At 29.3% G+C, this 21,263-nt stretch overlaps 1 protein-coding gene and 1 pseudogene across 1 annotated transcript; both read right to left on the reverse strand.

The window, feature by feature from the left end:
• Positions 1-184: 184 nt before the first annotated feature.
• LOC113373625 lies at positions 185-4,471 on the reverse strand (annotated as a pseudogene).
• Positions 4,472-7,805: 3,334 nt separating this feature from the next.
• On the reverse strand, positions 7,806-19,506 carry LOC113373234 (ras-related protein Rac1). Its single transcript, XM_026613537.1, has 4 exons — positions 19,213-19,506; positions 9,494-9,565; positions 8,908-9,223; positions 7,806-8,020 (listed from the first exon to the last, which is right to left on the reverse strand). Exons 1-4 carry the CDS (start codon positions 19,245-19,247, stop codon positions 7,865-7,867), a joined length of 579 nt encoding a protein of 192 aa, XP_026469322.1. The 5' UTR covers positions 19,248-19,506; the 3' UTR covers positions 7,806-7,864.
• Between the last annotated feature and the right edge of the window lie 1,757 nt (positions 19,507-21,263).

A 21,263-nucleotide genomic window follows, 5' to 3' on the forward strand; every position in this document is an offset into this window, starting at 1 on the left:
GTTTCTTTGCATAAGGACCAAAATGTAGAATAGGCTGAAAATAAAAATATTAAGTAAAACTATTTGTTTCTTATAATCATTAAATCGCCGTACAAACTTATAATATAATAAGTTATCATACTAAATAAATTTCTGAAACAGAATAAAAATACATAGATATCTTAATTTAAAATAAAAAGTAGTATTAAAAGTACCTTTCCGTTTCATCACAAAGAGGTGCAATTGGTTTACCCCGTTGCCTTTGTTCTCGGAGGTGATTGTCCATCCCATGGTCCTGCATCACTATCCAAAACTGGTGCGGATTTGCCCGTAAGTATAATAATGCACGAAGCCCCGTGCAATAATCATCTATTACCGTAAAGTCTTGATTTTGAACAGCGCTGCACAACCTATCGAGTGATTATGAATTTGAATAATTTGTTCAGCATGGTATAAATTTTGAAATAAAAATAATATAACCTGAACAACGCTGGCTCCACAATGCAAAATTGCAGAGCCGCATCTGCAGAGTCTACACCTCCTATGCCAAGAAGAATAGCAAATCCTGGTAAAGCTTTGGCAACTGCTGATACTGCACGTAAAGCCATTGGCCGTGTTGCATTGCCTAACATAAAACAGTCAAGATATATATTTATTTAATATATTTAAATAAAAATATATGGCATAAATAAAAAAATGAAAACATTAGAGACCTGAAACACCGCCATATGTTGTTCCTTTGGCTTCTCCAACTCCAGGCCATGCTGTACCATCGCCTCGCAAGCCCATTAATCCTGACACGGTGTTAATTGCTGATACACCATCCGCTTTACCTTTATGATATTTAAAATGAATAATATAAAATAGGTAAAATATACTAAGCTATATTGCTAAGCTTTCAAGAAAATCTCTAACCTTCATAAGCTGCTCTAGCAATTTCTACGATGTCGGTTATTTTGGAGTAAGTTTAACAAAAAATGGAATTTTTACAGCAGCGCGAACCCAACGTGATATTGTATACTAATTCTGGTTTCTGGAAGGGACAATCAAGATATACTATTTTATAACATTGTGAATTAATTCCTTGCGCATAATATTATATATTATTTACCTGGCCACAAGCTAAACCCATTCCGCTTTCTCCCATACCATGAGGACAAGACAAATTTAATTCTAAAGCATCAACGCCAGTGGCAGCTGCTTTTGTCGCTAATTCGGTCCAGTCTGCTTCATTATATGAACACATAATACTTGCAATGACTACCTGCAAATTGCAAGAAAATATAAAGTGCTTCAAAAACAAATAACTTATCGACAATTACCTTAGTGGGGAAATCACGTTTGAGTTCTTTCAGACACTGCAGCCAGTAATCCAAACATTTTTCAGATATCAATTCTATGTTTAGAATGAACTTTGGCCTGGACCGTAAATATGACCGGATGTTGTACCTTTGACAATTCTGGGCGACACATTTGTAACTTGATCCTGTACAAACATATATATTTCATTACAATATTTTCAACATCATATATAAATAAAAATATATTTAGCTTTGCCTTATCTAAACCAAAAGTTTTAGTAACAGCAAAAACCCCAGCCTTGCTCAAAACTTCTACGTATCATAGGACCACTGGTAGTAGGAGGCGCTGAAGCTAATCCAAATGGATTTTCGAATTTTATCCCACAAACTTCAACCGAGAGATCAACTAAATCTACATCGCTAAAGAATAGTGGCAAATTTGGCGGAGTATCCATTGGAAGACCCTTTGAATGAATAGAAAATCTCTAGTAAATGTAATTAATTTGAAATATATTTCTATTCATTTAATTGTACCAACCTGCATAGAACAGTGCATGTACCAGGCGGCAGTTTTACCATCATTGACAGATTCAACAGTGGTATCGGCGCTGCCGGCAAGATCGCCTCCGCAAAATACCTAAGTTTCAATAATTAACAAATGAATTAACAAATAACAAATTACAGTATTGTAGAATCTAATTAAAAAATTAAATTAATTTCTATAGAATTATCAATATATTGATATTATACCTGAGGGTGCGTAGAACGCATAGTACGCGAATCCACCCGTGGTAGACCTCGGTGCATTTCCAAAGGCTGCAAAGCTTCGACAACTGGACATATAAACAATTAATTTAAATAATGCAAGGAATTATAAATTATATATCAATGAAAAAACGACTTACCTTCAGGATCATAAAGACCTGATCCGAAGGCAGATATAACAAAATTAGCTTTGAGGCGCGTAGTTTGTTCTTTATCCTCAATCCATTGGCCATTTTCATCTTGCTCAGTTCTGCAAAATTCCATGGCCGTGATCTATTAATTGAAGTAGCATTAAATTTAAAATTAATAAAAAAATGAACTAATCTAAAATAAAATTTCCCACAACTCCGTTTACCTTGTTATTCTTCACAACAACTTTCTGAGGCGACATAAAAGGAACGAATTCACATTTCTCTTCTCGGGCTAATTCAACCTATTAGTATTTAGAATGATTATTTGGTTTTCAGCAATATATAATATTATTTTACCTCTTCTGGAACTGCTCGAATATTTGTACTGCCTTTTCGAAATACTACAAAAACTTTTCGTGCTCCGCATCGTAAAGCAGAGGTGGCGCAATCGAAAGCAGTATCACCAGCTCCAAGCACAATTACTGTTCCATTTAAACGAGGTAAAGAGGATGATGCTAAAGCACAAGCACAAAGTCCTAAAGAATAATAAAAAATAAATAAAAATAATTTGTATTATTACTTTAGCTCAGTACTAAAGCAGTTTATTTAAACTACCTGTTTGCTCCCTTTTGCAACTTTAGGCAAGAAATCCTTAGAAGTATAAAAACCCATTTCTTCGGTGAGCCCTGAAAATATTGGATCAGGTCTAGATGAGGCAAGCCAAAACCTAGAAATACTGATGACACTTCGGAATCTAGCAGCTCTGTTGATAAAATTTTAGAAAATGTTATAGTTGTTAATTTAAAAGCTATATTTTTTATACTTACCTTCAAGTAATGTCTTTTTTAGAAAACTCTCTGCCGGTAACAAATTTTACGCCCAAATCGCGCACGTAGCTCAATTTCAAAGTCTACAACACGTCATATGGGAGACGAAACTGAGGTATTCAGAAGAAATAAAATATAACAATATAAAATTCAAATAGAATTGCAGTAGTAACATTATAAGTTATATTTAAATTTCAATATTGATTCATTTATCATAAATTGATCTTTTACCTCAATCCTCCGAGGTAATCTCGTTTTTCATATATAGTAACATCATCATATCCAAGTCTGGCTAGAAATGTAGCGCAGGACAAGAAGCAGGTCCGCCGCCTATTAAAACCACCTTCCTATTTGGGTATTTTAATGGTGCTAGATTTGGATCACGACGTGCTTTATTCCCATCTTCTTAAAAACCTTTCAAATTTACCAGCACATGTATTAGGGACTATGTTAAAATTCATTATGTTTTTTTTTAAATATTATGTGGTTTTTAAAATGGCTTTATAAGCAAGCTTACCTCGGTGCAAATTGCTGCAATCCACCAATGTTGATCGGACCTTCTTCAGAAGCTTGAAGATTACATCCGCCCACGCATAAGTCGCTTGTAGGGCAAACAACATGCCGCAGGTGAGACCCATGGATTGTCACTAAATATTGCTCTCGCCGCCCCATAGTAATTCTAATTAAAATTTTGATAACATAATACATTAATCAAGTAAATATTATATTGTTTAATATATTATATTGTTTAATATATTACCTTATTTCCGATACTAGTAATGAAACTCTTAATATCGAGTTGTGTCGGACAAGATTTCTGGCAAGGCGCATCAGCACATTTCAAACATCTGGCAGCTTCTCTAAGCGCAGCTCGTTCCGATAAAGTAGTATGTTTGATGTCTGAAAAATCATTTTCTAGCGGAGGTCCTGACTAAAATAAATAAAGCATTTTAAACAGGCAGGCTTAAGCATAAATATTGAGCATTAATTTTATTTATTATCCACCCCACCTGACTAGATTTATCTTGGTTGCGCTTCCAATGATGTTTGTTGACTTTGGTAACGTAAGAAGGAACCAACGAACATGCCTTGTGAACTTTAGGATTCAAGGACAACAAATTCTAAAAAATAAAATATAAAATTTGTTATAAATTAATTCATATCAAGTTGTAATAGGTCAACTTTTACAAACTAGTCCTGTTCAAATATAATATGTCATAAACTGGTTTAAGACAGGTTTCAAATTATATCATACTGATATACTGATATAAACATATTGGTATGGTGTAAATAGTTCTTTTTCATTTTACTTATAAATATTAAAATAAAAAGTATAATCGAATAATAATATTACCTCTATATCAGGCAAATCTCGACTTATGGTAACAGTAGCCATTGCACATTGATTAAAATGTTTTCATTAACTAGAATTATCATAAAATTATATTATATATTCGAATAAATGCATAAATGTTTAATCACTCGATTAATAATTATTATTATCACATTAAAAACAAAAGGGTATTTAAAATTTAATTAGAAAATTAAATGGAGTAATAGCGTACGAAATAACGTCTGGAATCACACACTGGTGATCTCACAATAACATTGGATACTGTATTTCTATTTTGAATACACAGTTATTGACAATTGTGACAACATAGCACGTTGACGCAGTAGCGTTTATTAAAACGCAAATCTTTATTTACTTATCTCCAAGAATTGTTTTGAAGCGTTATATCATATTTCATCCAAGTAGATGACAAGTGCAAATTCTTTCAAATATTCTTTTAAGATTATTTAATGGTCCACAAATATCACACACGAAACGTTGGTATTCGTCTTGTTTTTGAATAGAGATAAGATTTTTTATTATTGGTAATTACCAACGTTTTGTTTACTCGAACGACAAAAATATGATTTACATAACTCAGCGGTAATAAGTATATAATGAAATTCACTAAAATAAGTAACGTGGATTTTCACTAAATCAGAAAACGCTACTGATATATTTTATTGATCACGCAGGCCAATGCATTGATCTATTGATAAACATTTTCATGTAAATACCATATCAAATTCATATCTTCTAAGAATTAGAGTTGCCTGATAACAAATATTAAAAAAAATATCATTGTACATTGCACGTTAAAATGAAATATTGATCGGTTCAAATACGAAAAAAACGAGGGACAAAAAAACAAATTCATATTTATATCATTTCGTAAAATAATTATCTTTATCGATGTGATATCAGATTTTTTTCAATATCAACGTTTTATGTGCGTCTTCACTTTCTTTTATACCTATAAATGTATTAAATTTATTTAAAAAAAAAATTAAAACGACGCCACATCAAAATTTTTAGCACATTGAATTTTATTATCAAACATATGTTTAATATTTATGATTCATGCTGACCTTGTATTAGAATGGCATTAAACAGACGTGTGATAAAAGTTTAGCATACGTAGATGTTTCTTTTGAATTATTTTTAAAGATAAAGACGAGAATAAACAAAAATTATCTCAATCGGTTGCAAATTTGATGTTTTTTTGTTAATTGTTGTTGGTTTGTTGTATAATAAATCTGACTAAATTATTCCTGGTTAGAAATGAAAATTATGTAAAAAATGCTATATGTTTTATAAATAATGTAATAAATTGTATGTTATTTTTATAATTGAAGAGAAAATTTAGAAAAATAGTTATATTAAGTTTCGAATTATAAAACAGGCTGACAAAGTATTCACGCTTACCAGACCGAGATATATTCACATGGAAAACGGTAAGCGTATTTATATTGCGTGAAGCATATTTTTCAAAACTATAATTTTTATAATTATTATTACTATAATATTTCAAACTGTGACCATCAACTCTATACCATGCAAAGTTTAATCAAATTCCAGAAGAGTTAACCTGAGGTTCTCCTTGTTTTGTTAATATATATATATGTATATGAATGTACATATAGTTAATGACGCCTTTCAGGTATGCTTCTCAAATTGAAGCCCTGTAATATAATCGATGATTGCTAAATAAACATTTTCCGTAGATCATAATTGTAAAAATGAAGCAAATCATAAATAAAATCTAATATATAAAAATAAATCTCGTCAATAATTAGTTTTTAAACATTTTATTATTAAGCTACAACGCAGTTAATAAAATTTATTCTACATAAAGCATACTTCAAAGGAATATTTTAGTTATCTAAAAATAATTTCATAATCTAAAGTATTGAAGAACTTCATTTCTTCCATATTAATATTACATAAGAATTACAACATTTTACTAGAGCATATTTACAAAATAATTTCCAAACAAAGATTTGTGTAACTATTTTCTATTTACAATTTAAAATATTTATTATATAAATTTATCAATTAACATAACAGGAAACGAAATTTATGCAAAGTGGTCCTAATGGATATAACATTGTCAGTATAAAACAAATATTAAAAAAAAAAAAATAAAAAAGTGATAATTATATTAAATGTTTGCCTGTAACTTTTGTTGAAAATTCATTTAAATACAGGAACATATTATTAAGCAAAAAAAAATAGTCATACTATCCACCACATGTTTGAAAATTGAAACAAAAATACAGATTTTTTTTATTATTAATGATACATTGATTATATGGAAATATGGAATTGGATTTTGACAAACATTTATGATATAATTTTGGTAGCAAAGATGATATAATTTTTCCAGTCAACAATGATACAATTATGTATGGAATCACATAACACAACATGCACTAATTTTCACCGATGATTATCCACTGAAACATCTAATATGTACAGCAAGTTTTGAATTTATTTTTAATATATTTTACTTAAATATATTTTATATTCGTTATATTCAACATTGATGTCTGAACATGAAGTCACAGTAATTATAATATTAATTTTCTAAATTCTATTGGGCGGATGGTACAATAAGAGAATAATTGGAAAATTGTAAGTGCTTTTTCTAACACTATATAAATATAAAAATATATAACAAACTATAAAACTATATCGTTCGTTGCTACCAATAATATGGATGAATATAGATATGTCTATGTGCAAAAAAAAATATTATAAAATTTACTATACAAATACATAATATTAATATACAAACATTATTATTAAATCAATTGATCGTGGCTAAAATATTTATGCCTGTTGGTTCGATTAATTTATCTACTGATTAATTTCTCAGTTGTTTTATTAAAAAGACTACGGTGAATCTTAATTTACGTAAATTGTAGATTATTTTACCCTTTATTAACTTTCCGCGCGTAATAAAAGCAGTTTGACATATTGTGCGCATTTGATGGTTACCAAATATACATGGTGGTCATGAATTTTATTTAATTTTTTCAAAAGATTTTATTCAACATTTTATATTTATATTTCAATTTAAGAATACGCGTCAAAAATCGTTAGATATATAAATTCTCAGTCAATATTCAAGTACCCAACTTATTATTATTTAGTGATCATATGAAACCATAATGAGAAAATTCCTGTTTTCTAATTTCGCACAAAACTAGGTAAATAAAAATGATTTTATTACTTTGTTTTATGTAAGTGCCTGAAATTCTTTGAAAGATGATAGTAGTGAATACTTCTTACTACAATAATTGGCATTAAAATAAATTATTGTGCGTAATGGCTATATTTAAAAAAAATATTAATGGGAGAGTGATTTGAACACCATATGTTCATATGTAATTTGTATTAATATTCGATTGTGTCTGTCGTTGGGAAAGAAAGCGTAAGCTCTTCCTTTTGTTATTTTTTTGTAAATCTCCGTCTAAATTATTTATTTTTTGCACTTGTGCTACCCTATTTTCGTCCGCTGCGTCCCTAGAGCAAAACGCATTTTCTTTTCGGTTTAACCGGCAGCACCGGGCAAAGGACAGCCCGTATCGCTTCATCGAAAACTGTTTTTAGTCCTTTCTGCGTGAGCGCTGAACATTCTAGATATTTAACAGCGCCTATTTCTTTTGCCATCGACAGGCCCTGGAACAGAAAAAAAAAATTTGGTACTTCACACATTTAATGGGAAAGGCATTCCTGGATTCAATTTTATACACATCACAGCCTTACAAATATTTCATAGTCTCTTGTATAACGTACTTTCAAATATACGGGTAACATCGGTTATAAGAAAACTACCTGGTCATATGAAACAAAGGACTGGTACAGAAAGAGGGTGTAAATATGACATTTGGATAAGTCGAGGCTTTTTTACAATAGAACCATGATACAACTTATCTTTTGCAGTATAGTTTCATTATGTTCATTGGTCTATTGTCCAGTGATTCTACTATACATATAAATTCGCTAAAATTTGCTTGTAATAGGTTTTGCTAAATTTCTCATCTTATTAGGGCTGTACTCTAAAAATACGGTTTTGTAAGGAGAATGCTCTCAATTCTCAAACCATGTCAAAGTGAATCCATATTAAATATGTATGGAAATATTTAAATATATATGAAGAAATTTCCATGTACAAAACTATATATTAAATTTCGCTAATTATAAAATTTTACAAAATGTCATAACCATTTATTTTTCTCCAATTCCACCAATAGCTCGCTTGTATCATATAGTGCGGAGGTTACCTGTATATAAAATTGCATACAGATAATATATTCGAATTTGAGTGAAATAAAAAATATTTTCATATCCTTTCGTTTAAGTGTAATAGTTTACCTAATATACAAGAAGAAATGTCTATAATTATTGAATCAGATTCTGTATAATTACGAATATAAATCTGTAATTATTAACAGCTATGATGTCCTATTGCTGTTGCTACCAAAATATACTTTCATATATAAGATATGTAATAGGTGCTAATTTTTTATCCTTTAATTTTTCGACAGTGTTTTAATTTTACTCACTTGTGGATATGTAATAGGTGCTAATTTTTTATCCTTTAACTTTTCGACAGTGTCCTTGTCTTCGCGCAAATCGAGCTTCGTTCCGACGAGTATTATCGGCGTGTTCGGGCAATGGTGCCGCACTTCTGGATACCATTTGGCGCGTACGTTCTCGAATGATGCTGGATTCACCAGTGAAAAACAAATCAGGAATACGTCAGTCTGAGGGTAGGAAAGTGGCCTGAGACGGTCGTAATCTTCTTGACCTGCTGTATCCCATAATCCCAAATTGATCGGTTTACCATCGACCATAACATTGGCAGAGTAGTTGTCAAATCTGAGAAAAGAAATAAAAAAAATAGAATCTATCTAATCTGTAAATATTATAAAGATTAAGAGTGTTCAAACAATTTGTTATTCGACTGCATTAATATAATAAAGTCAGGATCTATCTATATTCGCTATAGAGTAGTTGTTTTAGCTAGTTTATGGTAGAGATTATCACTCTTTATGTAAATTTTATTGATCTTGCGGGAAATATGTATAATTGAAAGAATCTCATAAAATGAGATTTTTTAAATTTATGATTACTAATGTGGAGACTTACACTGTGGGTATGTATTCGCCAGGAAAGGCATTTGTTGTGTAACTGATCAGCAAACATGTCTTACCGACGGCTCTGTAAAAGATGAAAAGATTTCTATTAATATCAATAAATAGATAAAATATAAAAATTCATCATATACACTTGTACTGTTCTTGTTAATGCAAAAACGCGATATGGATTTTGACTAGTGTGATCATTGTTGAGAGAATACAAGGCGTTTATACGAGTACTAGTGAATTGGCATCTCTTATGATTACAAACATATATATACATATATATATATATATATATATATATATATACATATATATATACATATATATACATATATATATATATATATATATATATATCTATAATTATCTGCTGAAATTATTTTCGTTTTAAAATTTTTAATACTATATGTATCGAATAGTGATTTTTATAGCAATTGAAACTAAAAAAATATTAGCTAAAACGTATTGAATCAATTGTCAAAGAAAATGAAATAAAAAAATCATCGAAAAACCTGTCAAATATTCGAATTATTCAATATCTAATGAAAAGCTGCCATTCATAACTTGAAAACTACAAGAAAAAAGACTTTTTCCGGACATCATTGCGTTTCATTAAAACCGTTTCGTAATATACAAGAATTTATAAATAAATATTTCATATTAATATGCGCCAATACGTGATGACAATTTATATGCTTTATCAATAATATAAATAAGATATGATATGAATTAGCACATGCTAAAAGCTATTTATCTACAGTGATTACCACTGATAAAACTCTATACTCAAGATAATACTACATTTAGATCATTATTTCAAAAGACAAATACTACTTTCAATAAAATTGTTTAGCAAATAAAACTTCTCAGTTTGATGTAGTGTTGAACTTTCCTTTTTACAACGCCGCGTATTAGAAAGCAACCCAAGGGTTGGCCTATCCATGTTTAATGTATTTATTATTATTAGAATTTCTCTAATACTCTCTGATAATGATAAAGTTAATTTAAAACAGCATTAGCCGGAAAAGGGCTATATCTACTCGCAAATGTCTTGGTAATCTGCATTTTCAAGAACAAACTGATATCCCTACTACTTGATATCAAGATGGCAGAGTTGGAAATAAGAGATGAACACCCTACTCTCAAAATAATATAACTTACAACCATTACTTTTTACAATTACGTTTAAAAAAAAACCCTTGCCACTCGCAAATTCCGGAATTTATTATATTTTGCCGACGGAGCGGCGGCAATCCGAGTCGGAAGGGTTAATTTATGGATATCTTCACCGTTCTTGAAATAAACAGTTAATATTGACATCAATCCCTATAATTACGTTATAAAAGTTAATTCTTCATTCAGGTGTGTATTGAAACTTTACAAGCAGACCTTGTCCCGTATAAGAGATCTCTGGTGCTAATTTTAACATGACGCAATTGAACCAGCAAGTAACGAGCTACTTAATAAAGTGTGTAATGAAGATTCGTCTGAGGATTAGGTACATGATGTTAACTAATTAGATCTCGTCTTTATTTTCTGTAAAATTGTCAAATAGATTGGAGTAAAACATGTAATAAAGTTTTGCTAACTAATGTTGTAACTTAAACATTACTTGCAGCAGAATCTCCTTTTTAGTATGATAGCTATCGGCGCAACATCATTCTGGATGGCTTTTCCAAGTTTATTTTATTTTTTATTTTAGTTTTTAGACCTTCAGGCAATTTCCTATCTCAATTCTTCTAATTCTTCTATCGTTTTTATTACGTTTTTTATTGCAACATTAACATTGATAGACTCTATTGTAAAGATTGTTTCGATACAAGTTATGTTGTTTAACTAATACTAAACTCATGTGAAATATTTCATGTGGCCTCTTTCATGTGTTCAAATAAACATTTTTGTGTAATTTGAACAGATGTACCTTTTAAAATATAGTCCTCTCTTTTAGAGATTCCATACTAAAGAACTTTGGCAAATATAGTAAAACAAAGTGGTCCAAAGAACTTGTCTTTTATGAAAGCTTTATCATAAAAGTTATTATTTCGATATATTGCAACAAATAGCGTCTCTAATATTAAATTTGTATAATGGTAAAATATATATTTAACGCTATAGATTAGAGTAACATACAAAAAATAAATATATACGACTAGAGGCTGAATAATATAATCTATTATAAATTAATTAATATAAACTATTATAAATATAATAACAAACGCGCGTTCGTCATACAAGATAAACTATTATTATTATATTTTTCCAGGTCTAGTTCTTGCAGTAATTTATATTAAACATATCAGAAATATATCCCACATTTGCAGATAAAACTGTGTATAGATTATATTTTATTTTCTTTGTTATCTTGAAGACTGCGGAATGTTTTTTTTATTATACATATTTCATTATAAATATTATTTATAAACTTAATAAAGATAAAAAACAATGGATAAATACTTATCACAAGTATAAGTCGAACATTTACCTTGAGCGTAAAGAATAGGAAATATGTGATTGTTTTGTTTTGGTTCTGGAAACTTATGATTAAACTGGTGAAATACAAAAAGCATTTTTTACTACTTAATTAGTATTGAGTGTTAATTGAAATATCTAGATTTATATCAAAACTTTTTGCTTTAGGCTTTTTCACTAAAAAAAAACATCCACGTAGTAGTACTACCTAGTAATATAAGTAGTGATCAATTCTCAATGTGGAATCAATTATCGATTCTATTGAACTTGAAACCAATAATAGATCTAATGTAATGATTTTTCAATTTCCGCCAATGCCAAACAGAACCAGACACCCACGGGTATTGAAATTATCTAATGTTGTAACTCTATAATATTTATCTATCTCATGCACAGAAGCAGTAATGAACTCATATGTGAGATAAATCTATTAACATGACATATAAATGCCACACGCGTTGGTACTATTCCTTACATTGTTGACTGACTTTACTGTCTTAATAAACAGCCACAAAATAAAATACACCAATATTTTTAGTATATTTTTTAAAAAATACACGTAAAATAATGGTAAAATATTCATAAAAAATGATCACAAGTTCTTTTTATTACTGCATTACTGGGGAAAATCATAAGAATGATATGCAATTATTATATTGCCGGTGTTCAAATATGCAAAGTTCTTTGAACACTGGCCCATTATAAAAAGATTCTTCGTTTATAGAGATTTGCAAAAAAAAAAAAAAAAAACAAACTACAGTGTATTAACTCAAATTTCTTTGCGTTAAAGTGATAATTGAGTACAGAATGAACATATTTGTACCAATATTCTAAATATAACACGTTGTTAATATATAACATGTGACCAATATTGATTTTTTTTCAAAGTAATGTAATTCTAAATCAATCTATGTACATGCGTTAAAATATATTATGCATTTCATGTATCTAATTGTACTAGTAGGGCGTTGTACTCATAAATTAGTGGCACTTTACTTGTATACAAAAATTCCGAGCAGAGTTTCTCAATCTAAATTTATTTATTAAAGTGTAGTAAAGAAATAAATGCTTGGTCCATCTATAAATATAAAATCAATTTGTATTTGTGTAACTGAGATGCAAATATTTTTAAATAACGCACGATCTACATAACTGTTATTTTGATTCCTACGATGAAAGCTTTGTTTAAAATTATCTATTATATAAAAATAAGTCGGGTTTTCCTTCCTGACGATATAACTTCAGAACGCACGAACCGATTTCGACAATTTTGCATTCGTTGGAAAGTGTCGGAATCCGTGAGGTTTATAGCAAAAAAAAATTTAAGAAAGATTTCAGCAGAAAAGCGGAAAACACTTTTTTTTTCACATACAGCGTCATCTCATACTTAGCATGTACTACAAACTAAGATGTTTTGTTTGACTGCTACTCATTGTTCTTTGCTCAGTTAATTTCATGTGACAAACCGGCATTGTGTTCACTGTGAAATTGTACAAAAAAGTAAAAAAATAAGTAATTCGTTCCCTAACATTTCAATTGGAAACCATCAAATCAATCAGGTGTATTGTGCAAATTTTTATTCAAATTCAACAGCAGACAATTTTTTTCTTCATCTTTTAATCACCAAACAAAATGTTACATGAAATGAAACCATGTAGTGGTGAAACGGAGTTCGCCCGGGTTGCTAGTAGCATATAAAAAGCTGATATATGGTAATAATTAATATTTTAATCATTTTTTATCTGTCGACTGGTCTATGTGTATACTACATATTTAATAGTTTTATGGTCTCATTCATCAACATAAACATGCTTTATTACTACATTCAGTATATCAAAACTGATACTCGACTACAATTAAGTCGAACAAATCAATTTTTGGATAATTCTAATAGGATGCTCCATACTCTTAAAAACTTAATTTCCGATTCTTGCTCTCTTTGCCCCATTTCTCTGAAATGACTGGACCTGCCTTTGCCAAAAACTAATCAGCGCGTCTTCCGATCAACAGGAATCTGATATTTTTTTAATCATTCCAATGGGCCGATCCGTGCTCATGAAATTGTGGACAAAAACTTGTATCCGAACATACATACACACATATTACACTTAAAAATATATGCCAAAATATTTAAAAACTTTCGAACGTAAAGACATCCAACAATATTCATTTTCATTTTTTTGCAATTACTATAACTTACCCTGTGAAAAGTTAATAAAAATACTTTTTTTGAGCAATAGATAGCTTGTGCGAATTGAATTTTTTATTGCTCTATAACCAAAGATAATATTAACAACAATACTACATAAAATACACACAATTATTAATAAGTAATTACAAAAATCTAGCTCAAATGTAGTTGCAGTCAGTTGTTTGTTGTAACATGAATCACAACATTCACCGGATACAAAACAAGAAGTAATTCCAGCAAAAATTATGCCCCGAATGCATTGAGAAACATTTGCCCGTCTCTGTATGTGTATTTTAGGTGTGATACCCGCCTGATCTGCGAACGGTTGTCGTCATTAAGGAATCATCTACGCTGACCTTCTGAACGTTTGTAATATCTAATTCAACTCGATTCTAAGAACATCTCAACACGTGTGCCACATAAACAATTTTCTCTTCAAGTTACAATGATTCACTTAAATCAATAAATCGAATTTGCACAAATGATTGAATTTTTTTCAGAATACGCATCGATTGATTTTAGTCATTGACTTAAGTGTCTACTTGTTTATAACTGTGTATTATTACTTCCCGTAGGGTAGAAGTTATTGTAATGGGCCGAAAATCGAAATTGAAAATTTTTACATTTCTCGACTTTTTGAAGGTTTCTGAACGTTTTGGCATACCTCACAAAAAATGGATGTGTGTGTGTATGTATGTATAAATACAAATTTCCAGTCACGTTCTCGGGCGCACGGATCAACCCATTTGAATGGCTCAAAAAACATTCGATTCCTATTGATAGGGAGATGAGCTGATTAGTTTTTGGCAAAGGCAGGTGCAGCAGTTACGGAGATAAAGAGCAGAGAGTGCAGAAAATAGAAATCGAGTTTTTGAGAGAACGGAGCATCCGATTTGAATGATCCAAAAAACATTCAATTAGTAATGATTGGGAGAAGTGTTTATTAGTTTTTGGCAAAGGCAGGTCCAGCCATTTCGAAGATACGAAGCTAAATGTGTGAGAAGTGGCAGTTTTTGAGAGAACTAAGCGTCCGATTTAAATGATTCAAAGAACTTTCTGCTTGTCTTAACAAAATAATTGATTTTGGAAAAAAAAATTTTGTTTCAACTTTTTTTTTCAAAAAATTTTTTTTTGTTTATTGAAAATAATTAAGATTTAATTTTTAATTCTGACTATAGTTCTAATATACTTTAAACAAATAATTTCAACTTTGCAATTCAGTTTATATAATTCTTATAAATATTAGACAATGTTACAATATTACTTCATAATAATTTATTTGAAAACATTTAAAATTCCTCGAACATTTCGTTACGGTACGGGAAGTTCCAGCAATTTGCCTTAAGGCACGATGCCATACACCCCACTAGTTTAAATTATAATTACAAAAGAGTTATAAACGTAACAAATTGCATACACTCATCAAAATTTTCTGAAACTGGGCTCATTAATCAGTTAGTATTGGAGTGTATAAATAGCACAATCCGATTCAATTAATATAAGCACAATCCGACTTGCGGATTTATAATTTGCACATGGTTTTACATGCATCATCCTATTAGACTGTGAATGAACTTTTACGTTAACAATTGGCCGTATGTCAACAGAATGAAAAGCAGGACGGGACTGTTGATGACATGAATCATCAAAACACAATCACGAGTCACCTCTCCAATGGAGATAAATTAACCACATCGCTAAAAATTATTTCCCAGACTTAAATTTAAAGAGAAATCTAGATAAGTTTATTTTGTATTATGTATTCAACCCTTCTTTTACACACCTCAGCATTTAAAACCCTAGCGGTGTTTAAATGCTCACCGTGGGCAGACCATTGTCTCGATTTAAGGGGCACAACTAGTGTAACCAAAAAGGTGATTTTTAGGAATTTATATTAAAAAAACTACTTTATCAATCATTTCAAAATTTTAGGAATATATTTATACATGTTTTAAGAATACATAGTGAAATTTTTGAAGAAAAAAAATAAATATTTTTTAAGTTATCGTCGATCTCCAACGGCGCGACAAAATAAGGCCCTTAACTGCTGCAGTGATTCCGGCCTTCTACGTGGATGAAATAAAATAAAAATTCTCGTTAAACTAGATAATATTGTCTGTAAAATGATCTACGATAACAAAATAAATAAAAAATTGACAAAATGGCGGCGCTTTAAAAAAAAGTCGATTTTTACCCAAAATTTTGGTCGTTTTTCGACTGCCAAAATTCGATTTTTGATCCGATCAAAGAATCGATAGTTCGTTTCACGGAGTACTATATAAAGAACATGCAAAAAAAATTTGATAGTGATCGGATCATTCGTTTTTGAGTAATCACTGCAGCAAAAACGAAAAAATGGCTGTAACTCAAAAACTATTTGAGATATCAATTTGAAATTTTAATATGTTATTTTTAAATCTACCGAAACATGAAAAAAACAAAAATCAATTTTTTCGAAATTTCACACTAGTTGTGCCCCTAAAAAGAAATGCTCGGCAACCACCGACCTTGTATGTTTTTTTTTTTAATCATAACTTCGTGAATTTGAACCATAACTAAGTTTTGCTTCTGCAAAAATAACAAGCAGATATAGTATTTATCGGAAAAAATAGAGCAATATTTGGTGCTCAAAAATAGATGTTTATTTTTACATGCTATCCATTTTTGACTCTAAAGGTAGCGTTGGGGTCAAGTAGACCCCAGGTGTACGAGAAGGGTTAAATATTTTACTTATTTAAATTGTGGCGCCCACATCAAACAATTTTTTGCCGTACGAATTAATATCATATCAAGTATATTCGTTAATCACAAAGAAAGATGTGCTATTAGTGCTATATAGATATGAAAGAAAAGTTTTTTACCATAAAATTGGAAAATGTTCTTTGTTAACATACGCATATATTACACACGTATTAAACTAAAAACCAATTTATATCAGTTAAATATTATACATGTAAATATAAGGAAGTAAGAATACATTTTGATGAAAATCAAAAATTATTTTCCATTAATCTTTCCAAAATAAACAGTAGAAAATATAGTATATTATTTCATATGAGGCAAAGTAACTAAATACATATGGAAAATACAATATTGCAATAGAGAACATCATCAAAAATATACCATTATCCTCGATCGACCAGTTCTTCGAATAAGTCAAACTTTGAGAAGCAATGCAATATAATATGTATTTACATTGCAGAGAACACCATGTCACATACAGAAAAAAGAAATTTTAATATACTTTCTTCTCCTTCAGCATGGTCTAATTGAAATAAACAATAGAACATTTTAATTACCCAGAGACTAATTAATTTATTTAGCTGTATGCATCTGTTCATTAAACATTTTAGATACAATCAAAATACAAATGATATGAAACAGATTATACGATGATTTGCAGAAACATAAAAAATGAACGTGTGGTATTACGAAAATTCTTGAGAAATTCACACGAACCATTAATATAGAACATTCTTTAAACATTTCACTCAGACTAAACGCATGATGAATCAGGAAGTGGTCTCGATAAAATAAAATTAGATAATATATATTCCGTAAAAGTCATAATTCTGTACCGTAAAGAGTTATATGAAATTACAACATAATGTAATATACATATTAATTGTAGAAAAATATAACAAAGGTTAAGAAATTTATGGCAAAAATACATAAATAAAATATTTTGAATATTTTAATCAATTTTTTTGAATATTTTACGAGCTGTAAAGTGCCAAATATATATATATATATATATATATATATCTGAATGACTTAGAAATCCCGTCAAATTAACTGCCTAGATTGTAATTTAATTTACATTGACGTAGTAATTTAAATTGCAAAAATAATTTAAAAAATACTAGACAGTTTAAAACTATGCTCGCGGACCACAATAATAATTTAAAACACAATACAGAATTTTTTAAACCGACTGTTCTACATTTTGGAAAAAAAGTTATATTTAAGAAAAATTTGTGAAGGATCGTACTTATCCATTTATAACGATAAAACTATAAATAAAAAGAATGAGCTCAACATGTTGTGCGATACAAACCTCCTTTTTTCATCTAAATAGTACATCCAAACTTCTTACAAAACAATAAAAATGAGAAAAAAATTCTCAATTAGTTCCACACGTATTTGAATGCCAGTAAAAATATTTTTTTAAAAATCCTTTCAACATTATGTCTCCAACTAACTTACAGATAACACATATATAGCACATTTACTCTTTTGTGATAATTTAGTGTTAGCAGAATTGTGGAATATTGTTATAATTACAAATTTAATGTTTGTATTACATAGTGTAGTACATTACCATATCCTCATACCATGGATTATTTAATAAGCTTAATGATTATTGCAAATTGCACTGTTATACTATTTATATTTTTTTATAATAACTGCATGGATTGTAAAATATATTCTTAAATGAAATTTATGTTTTGATGGTATGCTCGATTATTAGCCTTTGTTAATACATATGTCAACATCAAATTTAGTATTAGACATATATATATATATATATATATATATATATATATAAATATGTGTGTGTGTGTCTAATGTATATATATATTCAAAACAATTTGAAGTATCATTAAAATTAAAAAGGTGATATGCTTTAATTGCATGGTATCTGTTAAATTGTTATCAAATTGACTTTCAATCAGATATACAAATGATATTAATGTGTAAAGATATTTAATATAATTAATTTTCAAGTTTGAAAACACTTAATTACTATGGTGCATCAATAAAATCAACAGGTTTTCTAAAACTGCTTCCTATTTGTGAAAAAACAAGCTTAGAAATTTAAAATTAGTAATTTCAATTAATTTCATGGAGTAAGAATATGCATTGACAAAATATTGCCATTTGGATTCCCGTTTAATAATAGAATTAAGGAAAACAAGATTAATAACAAGTACTACAGTATATAGTTTCATCAGGACAAATGTCAAATAGACATTTTGAAATCTTACGTCAAACGCTGTCACTATTTGGCAATGTTATTCAATAATGCTTTGACAGAAATATTTAAAAACAAAAATGCTTACCCGTCTCCCACGACGACACACTTTATAGCTTGCATTTTTACAATAAATCAGATGTGGCAATCAGAATGTTAAAATAATGCCACAATGGGCGTATGGGAAACCGATTAATTTTTTACTATTTAATCCGAAATAAACACACCACCAGTCACAGTAACTTTCACAAATATTCAGCTGCAGCTACAGAGAACATCACTTACGACACGTGTTATTCATTTTGATTCTGTATTACTTATAATTCGCCCGAAATGACTAACGATTACACGAAATTCACTATTTCTCACAGGGGGTACCGGCCATATTGGATTCAGACGAGATTTGACGCGACAGAAGCGCGTAGCATAGACCTGAACTTCGTCGTCGGTGATCGGGTCAAGCACGTGGGGAGATGGCGCCTAGTTTAAATCGTTCCAATATTCAATTTGATTCCTGAACAAATAAGAATGATTGATTTGTTAAATATTATGAATATATATATATATATATATATATATATTTATATACATATATAATATATAGATATAACATATTCTTAAACACAGATTTTCAGCCAATCGTCAAAATAAAAGATTTATTCCTACGATTGGCTGAAAATCAACATGCAAGAAAATATTTATATTTATATACATATATATATATATATATATATATATATATATATATATTGTATGATTCTGAATTTGATGTTGACATATGTATTAACAAAGTCTAGTAATCGGGCATAACATCAATAAAAAACATGATTTTCTTTCAAAAATTTATTTTAAATCCATATGTTTCGGCTATAATCCTAGCCTTTATTCAGTAGAAACTAAAAATAAAATTAAAACTAAAACAATTGAATTGGAGTGAAAAGAAAAAATAAAATAGTAAATAGTACTTACAATTAATTAATCTTAGTGGTAAATTGGCAAATTTTAATAATCCATGGTATCAGGATATGATAATGCACTACACTAGGACTTCTTAAACTTTTTTATATAGCGACCCTTTCCAAGCTTAGGAAATTTTAAACGACCCCCTCTTCCAAATAATAAAATATATATTAACCGTTATCGCACTATTTTACAATGTAAATAAAATAAGGATTGAAGAATATGTACCCATTCATGTTATATATAATTGGAAACGTTGACATAAAACTATATATATATATATATATATATATATATATATATATATATATATATATATATATATATATATACTTTGTAACATTTTTTAATGAAAACTTATTATTAACATCAAACAATATTAATGTGATGTATGTGACCGTTTATTTTTACTCAAATAATTAAATCTAGGCTCAATTTGAGTTAGTGCAGATCGTAATAAATCTTCAACGTTTATTAAAGGCTGATTCACATAAATATGTTGCACAAAATGGTAGTAATTTGTTTATTTGAATATTCTGATTTGATTTCAATCCGAAATTCATGCACAGGCACTTGAGAAAATCTGAGTCGCAAGGTAGTCTCACTTGTTAATTCGGCAAATTCTTCTTGTGCTTTTAAGTTTAAAAAATTAATTTCTTCCATTTCAATTGAAAATGGATTGCAAATTCATTGTTGTGTATCGATATCATTGGGAAAATACCTATGCATGTAAACTTCCATATTCTTCAAATGATTATCTATAATTTTTGTTATAGGAGTATCTTTTTTTGAAATATTGTTACTAATTATATACTCGTCAGTAAATGAAAACATTTCGAAAGATCCATTTTCTACTCTGTTTTTCCATATAAGAATTATTTTAACAAAGGCCTCAAGTTTATTTTTTAACATAAACATATATTAACGCAGACTCCCTGCATTGATAAATTCATATCATTGATTTTATCAAAAATATTGGCCAAATAGCATAGCTTGAGAAGCCATAAATTATCGTGAAAAGTATCGGCCTAATAATACTAATTTTAAAATTTTGTTTATAATGATTGAAAAGTATCAGATCAGATCAAAGAGTTTCTGAGTCAGGTAAATCGTTTTGTACTTCGGAATTGTTCATTTTATTCAAAAGGTATGTTCGTCTGTTACTGGTTACGGAGTTTA

The sequence above is a fragment of the Ctenocephalides felis genome, unplaced genomic scaffold, assembly GCF_003426905.1.
Source record: "Ctenocephalides felis isolate EL2017-DRISC unplaced genomic scaffold, ASM342690v1 CF-g0.4_SCAFFOLD_01604, whole genome shotgun sequence".
Lineage (NCBI taxonomy): Eukaryota > Metazoa > Arthropoda > Insecta > Siphonaptera > Pulicidae > Ctenocephalides > Ctenocephalides felis.

What these genes read in the sequence shown, in the direction of transcription:
- LOC113373234 (XM_026613537.1), bottom strand. Translation starts at nt 19,247, where the DNA reads ATGCAAGCTATAAAGTGTGTCGTCGTGGGAGACGG. An exon ending in TGTGTCGTCGTGGGAGACGG is followed by an intron (nt 9,566 to 19,212) that starts GTAAGCATTTTT and finishes CATCTTTTACAG; the next exon opens with AGCCGTCGGTAAGACATGTT. An exon ending in CACCTATTACATATCCACAA is followed by an intron (nt 8,021 to 8,907) that starts GTGAGTAAAATT and finishes TTTCTGTTCCAG; the next exon opens with GGCCTGTCGATGGCAAAAGA.